At 44.8% G+C, this 14,841-nt stretch overlaps 1 protein-coding gene across 1 annotated transcript in view; it reads left to right on the forward strand.

The window, feature by feature from the left end:
- Positions 1-14,841, forward strand: part of garnl3 (GTPase activating Rap/RanGAP domain like 3) — a gene marked incomplete in the record, with an annotated part of 164,142 nt that overhangs the window by 120,301 nt on the left and 29,000 nt on the right. The window contains 4 exon segments of the mRNA XM_029710021.1: positions 875-901; positions 1,321-1,425; positions 3,749-3,865; positions 6,195-6,361. Of these exon segments, the coding sequence (XP_029565881.1) occupies positions 875-901; positions 1,321-1,425; positions 3,749-3,865; positions 6,195-6,361 (416 nt within the window).

Raw genomic sequence — 14,841 nt, forward strand, 5'->3', positions numbered from 1 at the left:
TCAGGGTTCCAGCAGGTCTGGGACAGGTAGCACTTCCGGTGAACAGGTCAGGGTTCCAGCAGGTCTGGGACAGGTAGCACGTCTGGTGAACAGGTCAGGGTTCCAGCAGGTCTGGGACAGGTAGCACGTCCAGTGAACAGGTCAGGGTTCCAGCAGGTCTGGGACAGGTAACACGTCCGGTGAACAGGTCAGGGTTCCAGCAGGTCTGGGACAGGTAGCACGTCCGGTGAACAGGTCAGGGTTCCAGCAGGTCTGGGACAGGTAGCACTTCCGGTGAACAGGTCAGGGTTCCAGCAGGTCTGGGACAGGTAGCACGTCCGGTGAACAGGTCAGGGTTCCAGCAGGTCTGGGACAGGTAGCACGTCCAGTGAACAGGTCAGGGTTCCAGCAGGTCTGGGACAGGTAGCACGTCCAGTGAACAGGTCAGGGTTCCAGCAGGTCTGGGACAGGTGTACGTCCGGTGAACAGGTCAGGGTTCCAGCAGGTCTGGGACAGGTAGCACGTCCGGTGAACAGGTCAGGGTTCCAGCAGGTCTGGGACAGGTAACACGTCCGGTGAACAGGTCAGGGTTCCAGCAGGTCTGGGACAGGTAGCACGTCCGGTGAACAGGTCAGGGTTCCAGCAGGTCTGGGACAGGTAGCACGTCCAGTGAACAGGTCAGGGTTCCAGCAGGTCTGGGACAGGTAGCACGTCCAGTGAACAGGTCAGGGTTCCAGCAGGTCTGGGACAGGTAGCACGTCCAGTGAACAGGTCAGGGTTCCATAGCCGCAGGCAGAACAGTTGAAACTGGAGCAGCAGCAATGTCAATGATTCAATCAGCATTGATGTAATCTGAAAGTTGAATTCTTACTGTTATAATGTCCCTATATTTCAGCTGTTGATCCTCTTCTTTCAAACCCAGGTGAGTGTAACACACTCAACTCTCCCCATTCAGTGCTACAACGCCTTAGTATTGAATAAACCTACATCACATTTCAGCCAACTATATCAGCCAATGGTTTCATTACTTCAGCAACAATATCAGTGTTTCTAATAACAGTTGGTAAGACCCACTAATAATACTGGCTGGTGCTGAATAACCAACAGAGAAATTACTATGGTGTTCTGTTGTGTTTGTAGATGCCCAGGTCCTGTCCCCAGTGCAGCTGTTTGATAAGACTATTATGGTGTTCTGTTGTGTTTGTAGATGCCCAGGTCCTGTCCCCAGTGCAGGTGTTTGATAAGACTATTATGGTGTTCTGTTGTGTTTGTAGATGCCCAGGTCCTGTCCCCAGTGCAGGTGTTTGATAAGACTATTATGGTGTTCTGTTGTGTTTGTAGATGCCCAGGTCCTGCCCCCAGTGCAGGTGTTTGATAAGAGTATGGTGGTGAAACAGATACACGTTGTAGAGCCTCAGGACCTCCTCATCACCAGGGCTGACAAAGGTGGGTACTATCCTTAGTTAGACCAAGCAGCTGTTTCTCCATTCCTACATATCTTTCTCCCTTTCTTTTTTCATCTGCTTCCTCCTCTTTCTCTCCCTCACCTTCTCTGTCTCCCTTTCTATTTTTATCTGCTTCCTCCTCTTTCTCTCCCTCACCTTCTCTGTCTCCCTTTCTATTTTCATCTGCTTTCTCCTCTTTCTCTCCCTCACCTTCTCTGTCTCCCTTTCTATTTTCATCTGCTTCCTCCTCTTTCTCTCCCTCACCTTCTCTGTCTCCCTTTCTATTTTCATCTGCTTCCTCCTCTTTCTCTGCCTCACCTTCTCTGTCTCCCTTTCTATTTTCATCTGCTTCCTCCTCTTTCTCTCCCTCACCTTCTCTGTCTCCCTTTCTATTTTCATCTGCTTCCTCCTCTTTCTCTCCCTCACCTTCTCTGTCTCCCTTTCTATTTTCATCTGCTTTCTCCTCTTTCTCTCCCTCACCTTCTCTGTCTCCTTTTCTATTTCCCTTCTTTAATTTACCTCCCGACCACTCCTATCCACCTTTCTCTCCCTCTCTCTCTCTTTTTCCCTACCTCCATCTCTCCCTCTCTCTCTCTCTTTCTCCCTACCTCCATCCCTCCCGCTCTCTCTCTCTCTTTTTCCCTACCTCCATCTCTCCCACTCTCTTCCTCTTTCTCCCTACCTCCATCTACCCCTCCCTCTCTCTCTCTCTCTTCCTCCCTCCATCCATCCCTCTCTCTTCCTCCCTCCATCCATCCCTTCCGCTCTCTCTCTCTCTTTCTTCCTCCCTCCATCCATCCATCCATCCATCCCTCTCTCTCTCTCTCTCTCTCTCTCTCTCTCTCTCTCTCTCTCTCTCTCTCTCTTCCTCCCTCCCTCCATCCCTCTCCTTGTGTATTTTAGGGTGTTTACTTGTCTCTCAGTCGCTCTAGCGAACACATTGATCTCCCTTTGTGGTCTGAGGGGGCTGACCTATACACATCCTCCCCCTGTAGACTGCTGTGTGTGTGTGTGTGTGTGTGTGTGTGTGTGTGTGTGTGTGTGTGTGTGTGTGTGTGTGTGTGTGTGTGTGTGTGTGTGTGTGTGTGTGTGTGTGTGTGTGTGTCCTGCAGGACCAGGTTCTGGGTTGACCTATTGAGATGCACTTTCCACTGGTATTAGAGAGGGAGAAAGAACAGAGAGAGGGAGAAAGAACACAGAGAGAGAGAGGGAGAAAGAACACAGAGAGAGAGAGGGAGAAAGAACACAGAGAGAGAGAGGGAGAAAGAACAGAGAGAGCGAGACAAATATGAAGGAAGTAAGTGAAAGAGAGAAACAGACGGACACACACAGAGACAGTCACATAGACAGACAGAACAGAAGAAATTGTAATGCCAATGCAGCTTGTTTGAATTTTAATTAACCTTTTGTAAGAAATTCCATTCCAAATGACATATAGCACCAATCACACATGCCAGTCTTGTATTTCCATACATTCTAATTAATGCACCATAATAGTGACAGACAGAACTCACTAAATTGTGACAGAGCATCTCTTTAAATTAGCTGCTACCAGTGTTAGGATTCCATAGAGATTTAATTAAGCCTATTTTAATCTCACACAACATGTTGTGACAATAGTCCAAGATTGCCTTCTGTTAAAGGACCAGTGCAGTAAAAAATAAAAACACATTTTCCTGTGTTTTATATTATATTGAAACTATCACTGGAAAAGAGTGATTTTTTAAATCAGTATTATTTCCTGATAGTTGCTGGTTGGTTTGCATAGGTGGGAGAGTCGGCATTCCATTGTGACATCACCATGCAGTAAATTGGTTAATAGACCAAAAACAAAGTGAGTTCCAAACCTCTCGGCCAATAACAGCTCGATCTCAGTTTCTCCCTCCCTACTCAGACCACTCCCAGACAGTCTTAGCAAAATCTTGCTTGATAAATAGTTTTTTGCTAAAAAGTCTAGAACGGTAAGGTACACAGAAATAATATGATATTGAAATAAAACGGCTAAATTTGGCCTTTAACATGCTACATGTGTCAGAACACAGGTGGTTTGTGGGTGGATACAGACTACAGTGGAAGACTATTACAGAAACATGTAAAACAGAAGAACATTTATAAAAATTGTACTAAATGTCCAATCTGGAATATTTGCATATTTATAACATTTTGATTTCATGGACTGTCAGGCCACAGCTGTGTTTATTAATTTGAAGCTGGTTACATTTCTCAATCGCTATCCTTCGTCTTATATCTCAGGGCTACTTTTGGGCTGAAACACAAACCCCAGATTAGCTTTAATGAGGATGTTTTGTTGTGTTGTTTTCCAGGGAAGGATGCACGTCTCTATGTGTTCAGACTGAGCATGCTCAAGAGAGGCCTGGAGGAGAGGCAGCTGGTCCGCACCAAGTGTGACAGTCGAGAGAACAAACTGGAAAAGACCAAAGGTACACATATGCACAGACACACACACACACAGGGGTGTCATGCACCCATTATTTTGGAGGGGGCACAAAGTATGTGAGGATCCGGTGGGGGTGGTCCATCTGAGAATTTTTCAAACATCTGAAACAACTTTTTCCTGCAATCTAGAGGCATAATCATTATGCCTAATTCTATGTGAAAAGAAAAAAAAGGATTATCGAAGCATAATCTCTTTATCTATTAAATTGACATTTTAATTAATGATGCACATTGATTCTTTAAGAACTTTTATGCCTTAGTACCACTGCCACACTGGTATCATAACCCAAGAATTCAAGCAATGTTTGTATTTTGTAAAGTCTAGCAACCTTGCCAGCACACATGCCAGCTAAGCTAGTTTGACAAACTACTCTATATAGGAACCTACAGTGCCTTCCGAAAGTATTCACTCCCCTTGACTTTTTCCACATTTTGTTTTTACAACCTTAATTTAAAATGCATTCAATTGTGATTTTGTGTCACTAGCCTACACACAATACCCCATAATGTCAAAGTGGAATTATGTTTTTAGACATTTTTACAAATTAATTCAAACTGAAAATCCGCAATGCCTTGAGTCAATATGTATTCTATCCTTTGTTATGGAAAGCCTAAATAAGTTCAGGAGTAAAGATTTGCTTAACAAGTCATAATAAGTTGCATAGACTAACTCTGTGTGCAATTATAGTGTCACTTGAAGCCCTCTCTCCTCCTCCACTGACGATACTGTCTGCACGCACTAGAGTATCTAGTGTCCTGCCTAGCATATCTTTGCTCTGTGGTGCACCTTCGAAGGAACCACTTACTAGGGAGAATGGGTACTCCTTACCTGGTCCAATCAGTGTGCCCCCTCTGCAAAATACCGCTGACAGATCTTTTAATAAATGACGATAAAACAAGGGCTTAAAAGGAAGTTTTGTAATTAATAAAAAATAAAAAAACATTTAAAAGATGACTAATTTGAGGGGGCACATGCCCTTATGCCACCTATGGGCATGACACCTTTGGACACACACTTGCATGCATACTCACGAACACACACGCACACACACACCTCACATATAAATAATATATAATACATGTATGTTTATGTATTTATTCTTAATAGACACACACATTCCCAGGCATCTCAGTGAGGTGTAGTAGAGGGGAGCATTCCACCCCGGGCCTCAGCCACAGCACTGATCTATCCCTGGGGAGAGGACCTACCTCTGTTACAACACACCCCCTACACTGTCTGTATGGCCTCCCCGATACAACCTTTACTACAGTACACTACATTAGTGGGTGTGTATTGGGTGGGGTGGTGTGTGTGTGTTACAGCCATGGAAGTGTGTGTGTGTTTGTGTGTGACAGAAAAAGAGGAGGAATAGAACCTGCTGCATTTATAGACTGCATGTAAGGACCAGAGCCAATAGGCCACTCAGGGAGGAGATGTCCACTTCATCAGCACCAGGGGAGCAGTTGCTGTTGGGGGTTAACTGCCTTGGAGGGATAGCAGACGGAGGGATAGCAGAAGGAGGGATAGCAGAAGGAGGGATAGCAGAGGGGGGATAGCAGAGGAAGGGATAGCAGAGGGAGGGTAGCAGAGGGAGGGTAGCAGAGGAAGGGATAGCAGAGGAAGGAATAGCAGAGGGAGGGTAGCAGAGGAAGGGATAGCAGAGGGAGGGTAGCAGAGGAAGGGATAGCAGAGGGAGGGTAGCAGAGGAAGGGATAGCAGAGGAAGGGATAGCAGAGGAAGGGATAGCAGAGGAAGGGATAGCAGAGGAAGGGATAGCAGAGGAAGGGATAGCAGAGGAAGGGACAGCAAAGGGGCGTAGCAAAGGGAAGGATAGCAGCAGCACTCAAAGAGGAATGTGCTCAGAGTAAAAGTAATAATAGTAATAATTTGCTCAGAGTAATATAATAATAGTAATAGTAATAATAGTAATTATAATAACAGCAATAGTAATAATAGTAATAATGATAACAGTAATAGCAATAGTAATAATAATAATAATAGTTATAATAATAGTAATAGTAATAATAGTTATAATAATAGTAATAGTAATAATAGTTAAAATAATAGTTATAGTTATAGTTATAATAGTTAGAATAATAGTAATAGTAATAATAGTTAGAATAATAGTAATATAGTTATAATAATAGTAATAATAGTTATAATAATAGTAATAGTAGTAATAATTCCATTGCTCTATTGCACACTGTAGCTAACCACTCAAACATATTCCTCCCCTCTCTTTCTCTCTCTCACACACACCTTTATCCTCTCTCTCTCTCTCCTCTCCACCTCCCCCTTTCTCCCTGTCCCAGGGTGTCACCTATACTCCATCAACACCCACCATGGGTCAGAGTTGAGGATCGTGGCGGCCATCAGGAATAAGCTCCTCCTAATCACCAGGAAACAGCCCCGCCTCGACGGCCTAGGTGCCCTCGCTGCTGCAACCGACTCACCCGTGGACCAGTTCCAGTACATACGGGTGAGAGAAACTGTACACACAAGTAGACACATACAGATGCGCGCACAGTTTAATCGCACACAGAAACACACACAGCACTTACACATTTTTGGGGGAATGATTGAATGAGTTCAACAAGTCAATAATCAGTATACCTTCCAAGGAAAATAAAATCAAATTTTATTTGTCACATGCGCCAAACACAACTGGTGTAAATTTTACCATGAAATGCTTACTTACGAACCTTTCCCAACGAAAACAAAATTGTAACACAAGAAGGATTTAAATAAAATACACAAGAATGGAGCTATATACAGGGAGTACCAGTACCACATCAATGTGGAGCTATATACAGGGAGTACCAGTACCAGATCAATGTGGAGCTATATACAGGGAGTACCAGTACCACATCAATGTGGAGCTATATACAGGGAGTACCAGTACCACATCAATGTGGAGCTATATACAGGGAGTACCAGTACCACATCAATGTGGAGCTATATACAGGGAGTACCAGTACCACATCAATGTGGAGCTATATACAGGGAGTACCAGTACCACATCAATGTGGAGCTATATACAGGGAGTACCAGTACCAGATCAATGTGGAGCTATATACAGGGAGTACCAGTACCACATCAATGTGGAGCTATATACAGGGAGTACCAGTACCACATCACTGTGGAGCTATATACAGGGAGTACCAGTACCAGATCAATGTGGAGCTATATACAGGGAGTACCAGTACCAGATCAGTGTGGAGCTATATACAGGGAGTACCAGTACCACATCAATGTGGAGCTATATACAGGGAGTACCAGTACCACATCACTGTGGAGCTATATACAGGGAGTACCAGTACCAGATCAATGTGGAGCTATATACAGGGAGTACCAGTACCAGATCACTGTGGAGCTATATACAGGGAGTACCAGTACCACATCAATGTGGAGCTATATACAGGGAGTACCAGTACCAGATCAATGTGGAGCTATATACAGGGAGTACCAGTCCCAGATCAATGTGGAGCTATATACAGGAAGTACCAGTACCAGATCACTGTGGAGCTATATACAGGAAGTACCAGTACCAGATCAATGTGGAGCTATATACAGGGAGTACCAGTCCCAGATCAATGTGGAGCTATATACAGGAAGTACCAGTACCAGATCAATGTGGAGCTATATACAGGGAGTACCAGTCCCAGATCAATGTGGAGCTATATACAGGGAGTACCAGTACCAGATCACTGTGGAGCTATATACAGGGAGTACCAGTACCAGATCAATGTGGAGCTATATACAGGGAGTACCAGTACCAGATCAATGTGGAGCTATATACAGGGAGTACCAGTACCAGATCAATGTGGAGCTATATACAGGGAGTACCAGTACCAGATCAATGTGGAGCTATATACAGGGAGTACCAGTACTAGATCAATGTGGAGCTATATACAGGGAGTACCAGTACCAGATCAATGTGGAGCTATATACAGGGAGTACCAGTCCCAGATCAATGTGGAGCTATATACAGGGAGTACCAGTACCAGATCAATGTGGAGCTATATACAGGGAGTACCAGTACCAGATCAATGTGGAGCTATATACAGGGAGTACCAGTCCCAGATCAATGTGGAGCTATATACAGGGAGTACCAGTACAAGATCAATGTGGAGCTATATACAGGGAGTACCAGTACCAGATCACTGTGGAGCTATATACAGGGAGTACCAGTACCAGATCAATGTGGAGCTATATACAGGGAGTACCAGTACCAGATCAATGTGGAGCTATATACAGGGAGTACCAGTCCCAGATCAATGTGGAGCTATATACAGGAAGTACCAGTACCAGATCACTGTGGAGCTATATACAGGGAGTACCAGTACCAGATCACTGTGGAGCTATATACAGGAAGTACCAGTACCAGATCACTGTGGAGCTATATACAGGGAGTACCAGTACCAGATCTATGTGGAGCTATATACAGGAAGTACCAGTACCAGATCACTGTGGAGCTATATACAGGGAGTACCAGTACCAAATCACTGTGGAGCTATATACAGGGAGTACCAGTACCAGATCAATGTGGAGCTATATACAGGAAGTACCAGTACCAGATCACTGTGGAGCTAAATACAGGGAGTACCAGTACCAGATCAATGTGGAGCTATATACAGTAAGTACCAGTACCAGATCACTGTGGAGCTATATACAGGAAGTACCAGTACCAGATCACTGTGGAGCTATATACAGGGAGTACCAGTACCAGATCAATGTGGAGCTATATACAGGAAGTACCAGTACCAGATCACTGTGGAGCTATATACAGGGAGTACCAGTACCAGATCAATGTGGAGCTATATACAGGGAGTACCAGTACCAGATCAATGTGGAGCTATATACAGGAAGTACCAGTACCAGATCACTGTGGAGCTATATACAGGGAGTACCAGTACCAGATCACTGTGGAGCTATATACAGGAAGTACCAGTCCCAGATCAATGTGGAGCTATATACATGAAGTACCAGTACCAGATCAATGTGGAGCTATATACAGGGAGTACCAGTACCAGATCAATGTGGAGCAATATACAGGAAGTACCAGTACCAGATCACTGTGGAGCTATATACAGGGAGTACCAGTACCAGATCAATGTGGAGCTATATACAGGAAGTACCAGTACCAGATCACTGTGGAGCTATATACAGGGAGTACCAGTACCAGATCAATGTGGAGCTATATACAGGAAGTACCAGTACCAGATCACTGTGGAGCTATATACAGGGAGTACCAGTACCAGATCAATGTGGAGCTATATACAGGAAGTACCAGTACCAGATCACTGTGGAGCTATATACAGGGAGTACCAGTACCAGATCACTGTGGAGCTATATACAGGAAGTACCAGTACCAGATCACTGTGGAGCTATATACAGGAAGTACCAGTACCAGATCACTGTGGAGCTATATACAGGGAGTACCAGTCCCAGATCAATGTGGAGCTATATACAGGGAGTACCAGTCCCAGATCAATGTGGAGCTATATACAGGGAGTACCAGTACCAGATCAATGTGGAGCTATATACAGGGAGTACCAGTACCAGATCAATGTGGAGCTATATACAGGGAGTACCAGTCCCAGATCAATGTGGAGCTATATACAGGGAGTACCAGTACCAGATCAATGTGGAGCTATATACAGGGAGTACCAGATCAATGTGGAGCTATATACAGGGAGTACCAGTACCAGATCAATGTGGAGCTATATACAGGGAGTACCAGTCCCAGATCAATGTGGAGCTATATACAGGGAGTACCAGTACAATATCAATGTGGAGCTATATACAGGGAGTACCAGTACCAGATCACTGTGGAGCTATATACAGGGAGTACCAGTACCAGATCAATGTGGAGCTATATACAGGGAGTACCAGTACCAGATCACTGTGGAGCTATATACAGGGAGTACCAGTACCAGATCACTGTGGAGCTATATACAGGAAGTACCAGTACCAGATCACTGTGGAGCTATATACAGGGAGTACCAGTACCAGATCAATGTGGAGCTATATACAGGGAGTACCAGTACCAGATCTATGTGGAGCTATATACAGGAAGTACCAGTACCAGATCACTGTGGAGCTATATACAGGGAGTACCAGTACCAAATCACTGTGGAGCTATATACAGGGAGTACCAGTACCAGATCAATGTGGAGCTATATACAGGAAGTACCAGTACCAGATCACTGTGGAGCTAAATACAGGGAGTACCAGTACCAGATCAATGTGGAGCTATATACAGGAAGTACCAGTACCAGATCACTGTGGAGCTATATACAGGAAGTACCAGTACCAGATCACTGTGGAGCTATATACAGGGAGTACCAGTACCAGATCAATGTGGAGCTATATACAGGAAGTACCAGTACCAGATCACTGTGGAGCTATATACAGGGAGTACCAGTACCAGATCAATGTGGAGCTATATACAGGGAGTACCAGTACCAGATCAATGTGGAGCTATATACAGGAAGTACCAGTACCAGATCACTGTGGAGCTATATACAGGGAGTACCAGTACCAGATCACTGTGGAGCTATATACAGGAAGTACCAGTCCCAGATCAATGTGGAGCTATATACATGAAGTACCAGTACCAGATCAATGTGGAGCTATATACAGGGAGTACCAGTACCAGATCAATGTGGAGCAATATACAGGAAGTACCAGTACCAGATCACTGTGGAGCTATATACAGGGAGTACCAGTACCAGATCAATGTGGAGCTATATACAGGAAGTACCAGTACCAGATCACTGTGGAGCTATATACAGGGAGTACCAGTACCCAGATCAATGTGGAGCTATATACAGGAAGTACCAGTACCAGATCACTGTGGAGCTATATACAGGGAGTACCAGTACCAGATCTATGTGGAGCTATATACAGGAAGTACCAGTACCAGATCACTGTGGAGCTATATACAGGGAGTACCAGTACCAGATCAATGTGGAGCTATATACAGGCAGTACCAGTACCAGATCACTGTGGAGCTATATACAGGAAGTACCAGTACCAGATCACTGTGGAGCTATATACAGGGAGTACCAGTACCAGATCAATGTGGAGCTATATACAGGAAGTACCAGTACCAGATCACTGTGGAGCTATATACAGGGAGTACCAGTACCAGATCAATGTGGAGCTATATACAGGGAGTACCAGTACCAGATCAATGTGGAGCTATATACAGGAAGTACCAGTACCAGATCACTGTGGAGCTATATACAGGGAGTACCAGTCCCAGATCAATGTGGAGCTATATACAGGGAGTACCAGTCCCAGATCAATGTGGAGCTATATACAGGGAGTACCAGTACCAGATCAATGTGGAGCTATATACAGGGAGTACCAGTACCAGATCAATGTGGAGCTATATACAGGGAGTACCAGTCCCAGATCAATGTGGAGCTATATACAGGGAGTACCAGTACCAGATCAATGTGGAGCTATATACAGGGAGTACCAGATCAATGTGGAGCTATATACAGGGAGTACCAGTACCAGATCAATGTGGAGCTATATACAGGGAGTACAAGTACCAGATCAATGTGGAGCTATATACAGGGAGTACCAGTCCCAGATCAATGTGGAGCTATATACAGGGAGTACCAGTACCAGATCAATGTGGAGCTATATACAGGGAGTACCAGATCAATGTGGAGCTATATACAGGGAGTACCAGTACCAGATCAATGTGGAGCTATATACAGGGAGTACCAGTCCCAGATCAATGTGGAGCTATATACAGGGAGTACCAGTACAAGATCAATGTGGAGCTATATACAAGGAGTACCAGTACCAGATCACTGTGGAGCTATATACAGGGAGTACCAGTACCAGATCACTGTGGAGCTATATACAGGGAGTACCAGTACCAGATCAATGTGGAGCTATATACAGGGAGTACCAGTACCAGATCAATGTGGAGCTATATACAGGGAGTACCAGTCCCAGATCAATGTGGAGCTATATACAGGAAGTACCAGTACCAGATCAATGTGGAGCTATATACAGGGAGTACCAGTACCAGATCAATGTGGAGCTATATACAGGGAGTACCAGTCCCAGATCAATGTGGAGCTACATACAGGAAGTACCAGTACCAGATCAATGTGGAGCTATATACAGGGAGTACCAGTACCAGATCAATGTGGAGCTATATACAGGAAGTACCAGTACCAGATCACTGTGGAGCTATATACAGGGAGTACCAGTACCAGATCAATGTGGAGCTATATACAGGAAGTACCAGTACCAGATCACTGTGGAGCTATATACAGGGAGTACCAGTACCAGATCACTGTGGAGCTATATACAGGAAAGTACCAGTACCAGATCACTGTGGAGCTATATACAGGGAGTACCAGTACCAGATCTATGTGGAGCTATATACAGGAAGTACCAGTACCAGATCACTGTGGAGCTATATACAGGGAGTACCAGTACCAAATCACTGTGGAGCTATATACAGGGAGTACCAGTACCAGATCAATGTGGAGCTATATACAGGAAGTACCAGTACCAGATCACTGTGGAGCTATATACAGGGAGTACCAGTACCAGATCACTGTGGAGCTATATACAGGAAGTACCAGTACCAGATCACTGTGGAGCTATATACAGGGAGTACCAGTACCAGATCTATGTGGAGCTATATACAGGAAGTACCAGTACCAGATCACTGTGGAGCTATATACAGGGAGTACCAGTACCAGATCAATGTGGAGCTATATACAGGAAGTACCAGTACCAGATCACTGTGGAGCTATATACAGGAAGTACCAGTACCAGATCACTGTGGAGCTATATACAGGGAGTACCAGTACCAGATCAATGTGGAGCTATATACAGGAAGTACCAGTACCAGATCAATGTGAAGCTATATACAGGGAGTACCAGTACCAGATCAATGTGGAGCTATATACAGGGAGTACCAGTCCCAGATCAATGTGGAGCTATATACAGGGAGTACCAGTACCAGATCAATGTGGAGCTATATACAGGGAGTACCAGATCAATGTGGAACTACATACAGGGAGTACCAGTACCAGATCAATGTGGAGCTATATACAGGGAGTACCAGTCCCAGATCAATGTGGAGCTATATACAGGGAGTACCAGTACCAGATCAATTTGGAGCTATATACAGGGAGTACCAGTACCAAATCACTGTGGAGCTATATACAGGGAGTACCAGTCCCAGATCAATGTGGAGCTATATACAGGGAGTACCAGTACCAGATCAATGTGGAGCTATATACAGGGAGTACCAGTCCCAGATCAATGTGGAGCTATATACAGGGAGTACCAGTACCAGATCAATGTGGAGCTATATACAGGGAGTGCCAGTACCACATCAATGTGGAGCTATATACAGGGAGTACCCGTACCAGATCAATGTGGAGCTATATACAGGAAGTACCAGTACCAGATCACTGTGGAGCTATATACAGGGAGTACCAGTACCAGATCTATTTGGAGCTATATACAGGAAGTACCAGTACCAGATCACTGTGGAGCTATATACAGGGAGTACCAGTACCAGATCACTGTGGAGCTATATACAGGGAGTACCAGTACCAGATCAATGTGGAGCTATATACAGGAAGTACCAGTACCAGATCACTGTGGAGCTATATACAGGGAGTACCAGTACCAGATCAATGTGGAGCTATATACAGGAAGTACCAGTACCAGATCACTGTGGAGCTATATACAGGAAGTACCAGTACCAGATCACTGTGGAGCTATATACAGGGAGTACCAGTACCAGATCAATGTGGAGCTATATACAGGAAGTACCAGTACCAGATCACTGTGGAGCTATATACAGGGAGTACCAGATCAATGTGGAGCTATATACAGGGAGTACCAGTACCAGATCAATGTGGAGCTATATACAGGAAGTACCAGTACCAGATCACTGTGGAGCTATATACAGGGAGTACCAGTCCCAGATCAATGTGGAGCTATATACAGGGAGTACCAGTCCCAGATCAATGTGGAGCTATATACAGGGAGTGCCAGTACCAGATCAATGTGGAGCTATATACAGGGAGTACCAGTACCAGATCAATGTGGAGCTATATACAGGGAGTACCAGTCCCAGATCAATGTGGAGCTATATACAGGGAGTACCAGTACCAGATCAATGTGGAGCTATATACAGGGAGTACCAGATCAATGTGGAGCTATATACAGGGAGTACCAGTACCAGATCAATGTGGAGCTATATACAGGGAGTACCAGTACCAGATCAATGTGGAGCTATATACAGGGAGTACCAGTCCCAGATCAATGTGGAGCTATATACAGGGAGTACCAGTACCAGATCAATGTGGAGCTATATACAGGGAGTACCAGATCAATGTGGAGCTATATACAGGGAGTACAAGTACCAGATCATTGTGGAGCTATATACAGGGAGTACCAGTCCCAGATCAATGTGGAGCTATATACAGGGAGTACCAGTACCAGATCAATGTGGAGCTATATACAGGGAGTACCAGTACCAGATCATTGTGGAGCTATATACAGGGAGTACCAGTCCCAGATCAATGTGGAGCTATATACAGGGAGTACCAGTACCAGATCAATGTGGAGCTATATACAGGGAGTACCAGTCCCAGATCAATGTGGAGCTATATACAGGGAGTACCAGTACCAGATCAATGTGGAGCTATATACAGGGAGTACCAGTACCACATCAATGTGGAGCTATATACAGGGAGTACCAGTACCAGATCAATGTGGAGCTATATACAGGGAGTACCAGTCCCAGATCAATGTGGAGCTATATACAGGGAGTACCAGTCCCAGATCAATGTGGAGCTATATACAGGGAGTACCAGTACCAGATCAATGTGGAGCTATATACAGGGAGTACCAGTACCAGATCAATGTGGAGCTATATACAGGGAGTACCAGTCCCAG

This window comes from Salmo trutta, chromosome 23 (assembly GCF_901001165.1).
Source record: "Salmo trutta chromosome 23, fSalTru1.1, whole genome shotgun sequence".
Classification (NCBI taxonomy): domain Eukaryota; kingdom Metazoa; phylum Chordata; class Actinopteri; order Salmoniformes; family Salmonidae; genus Salmo; species Salmo trutta.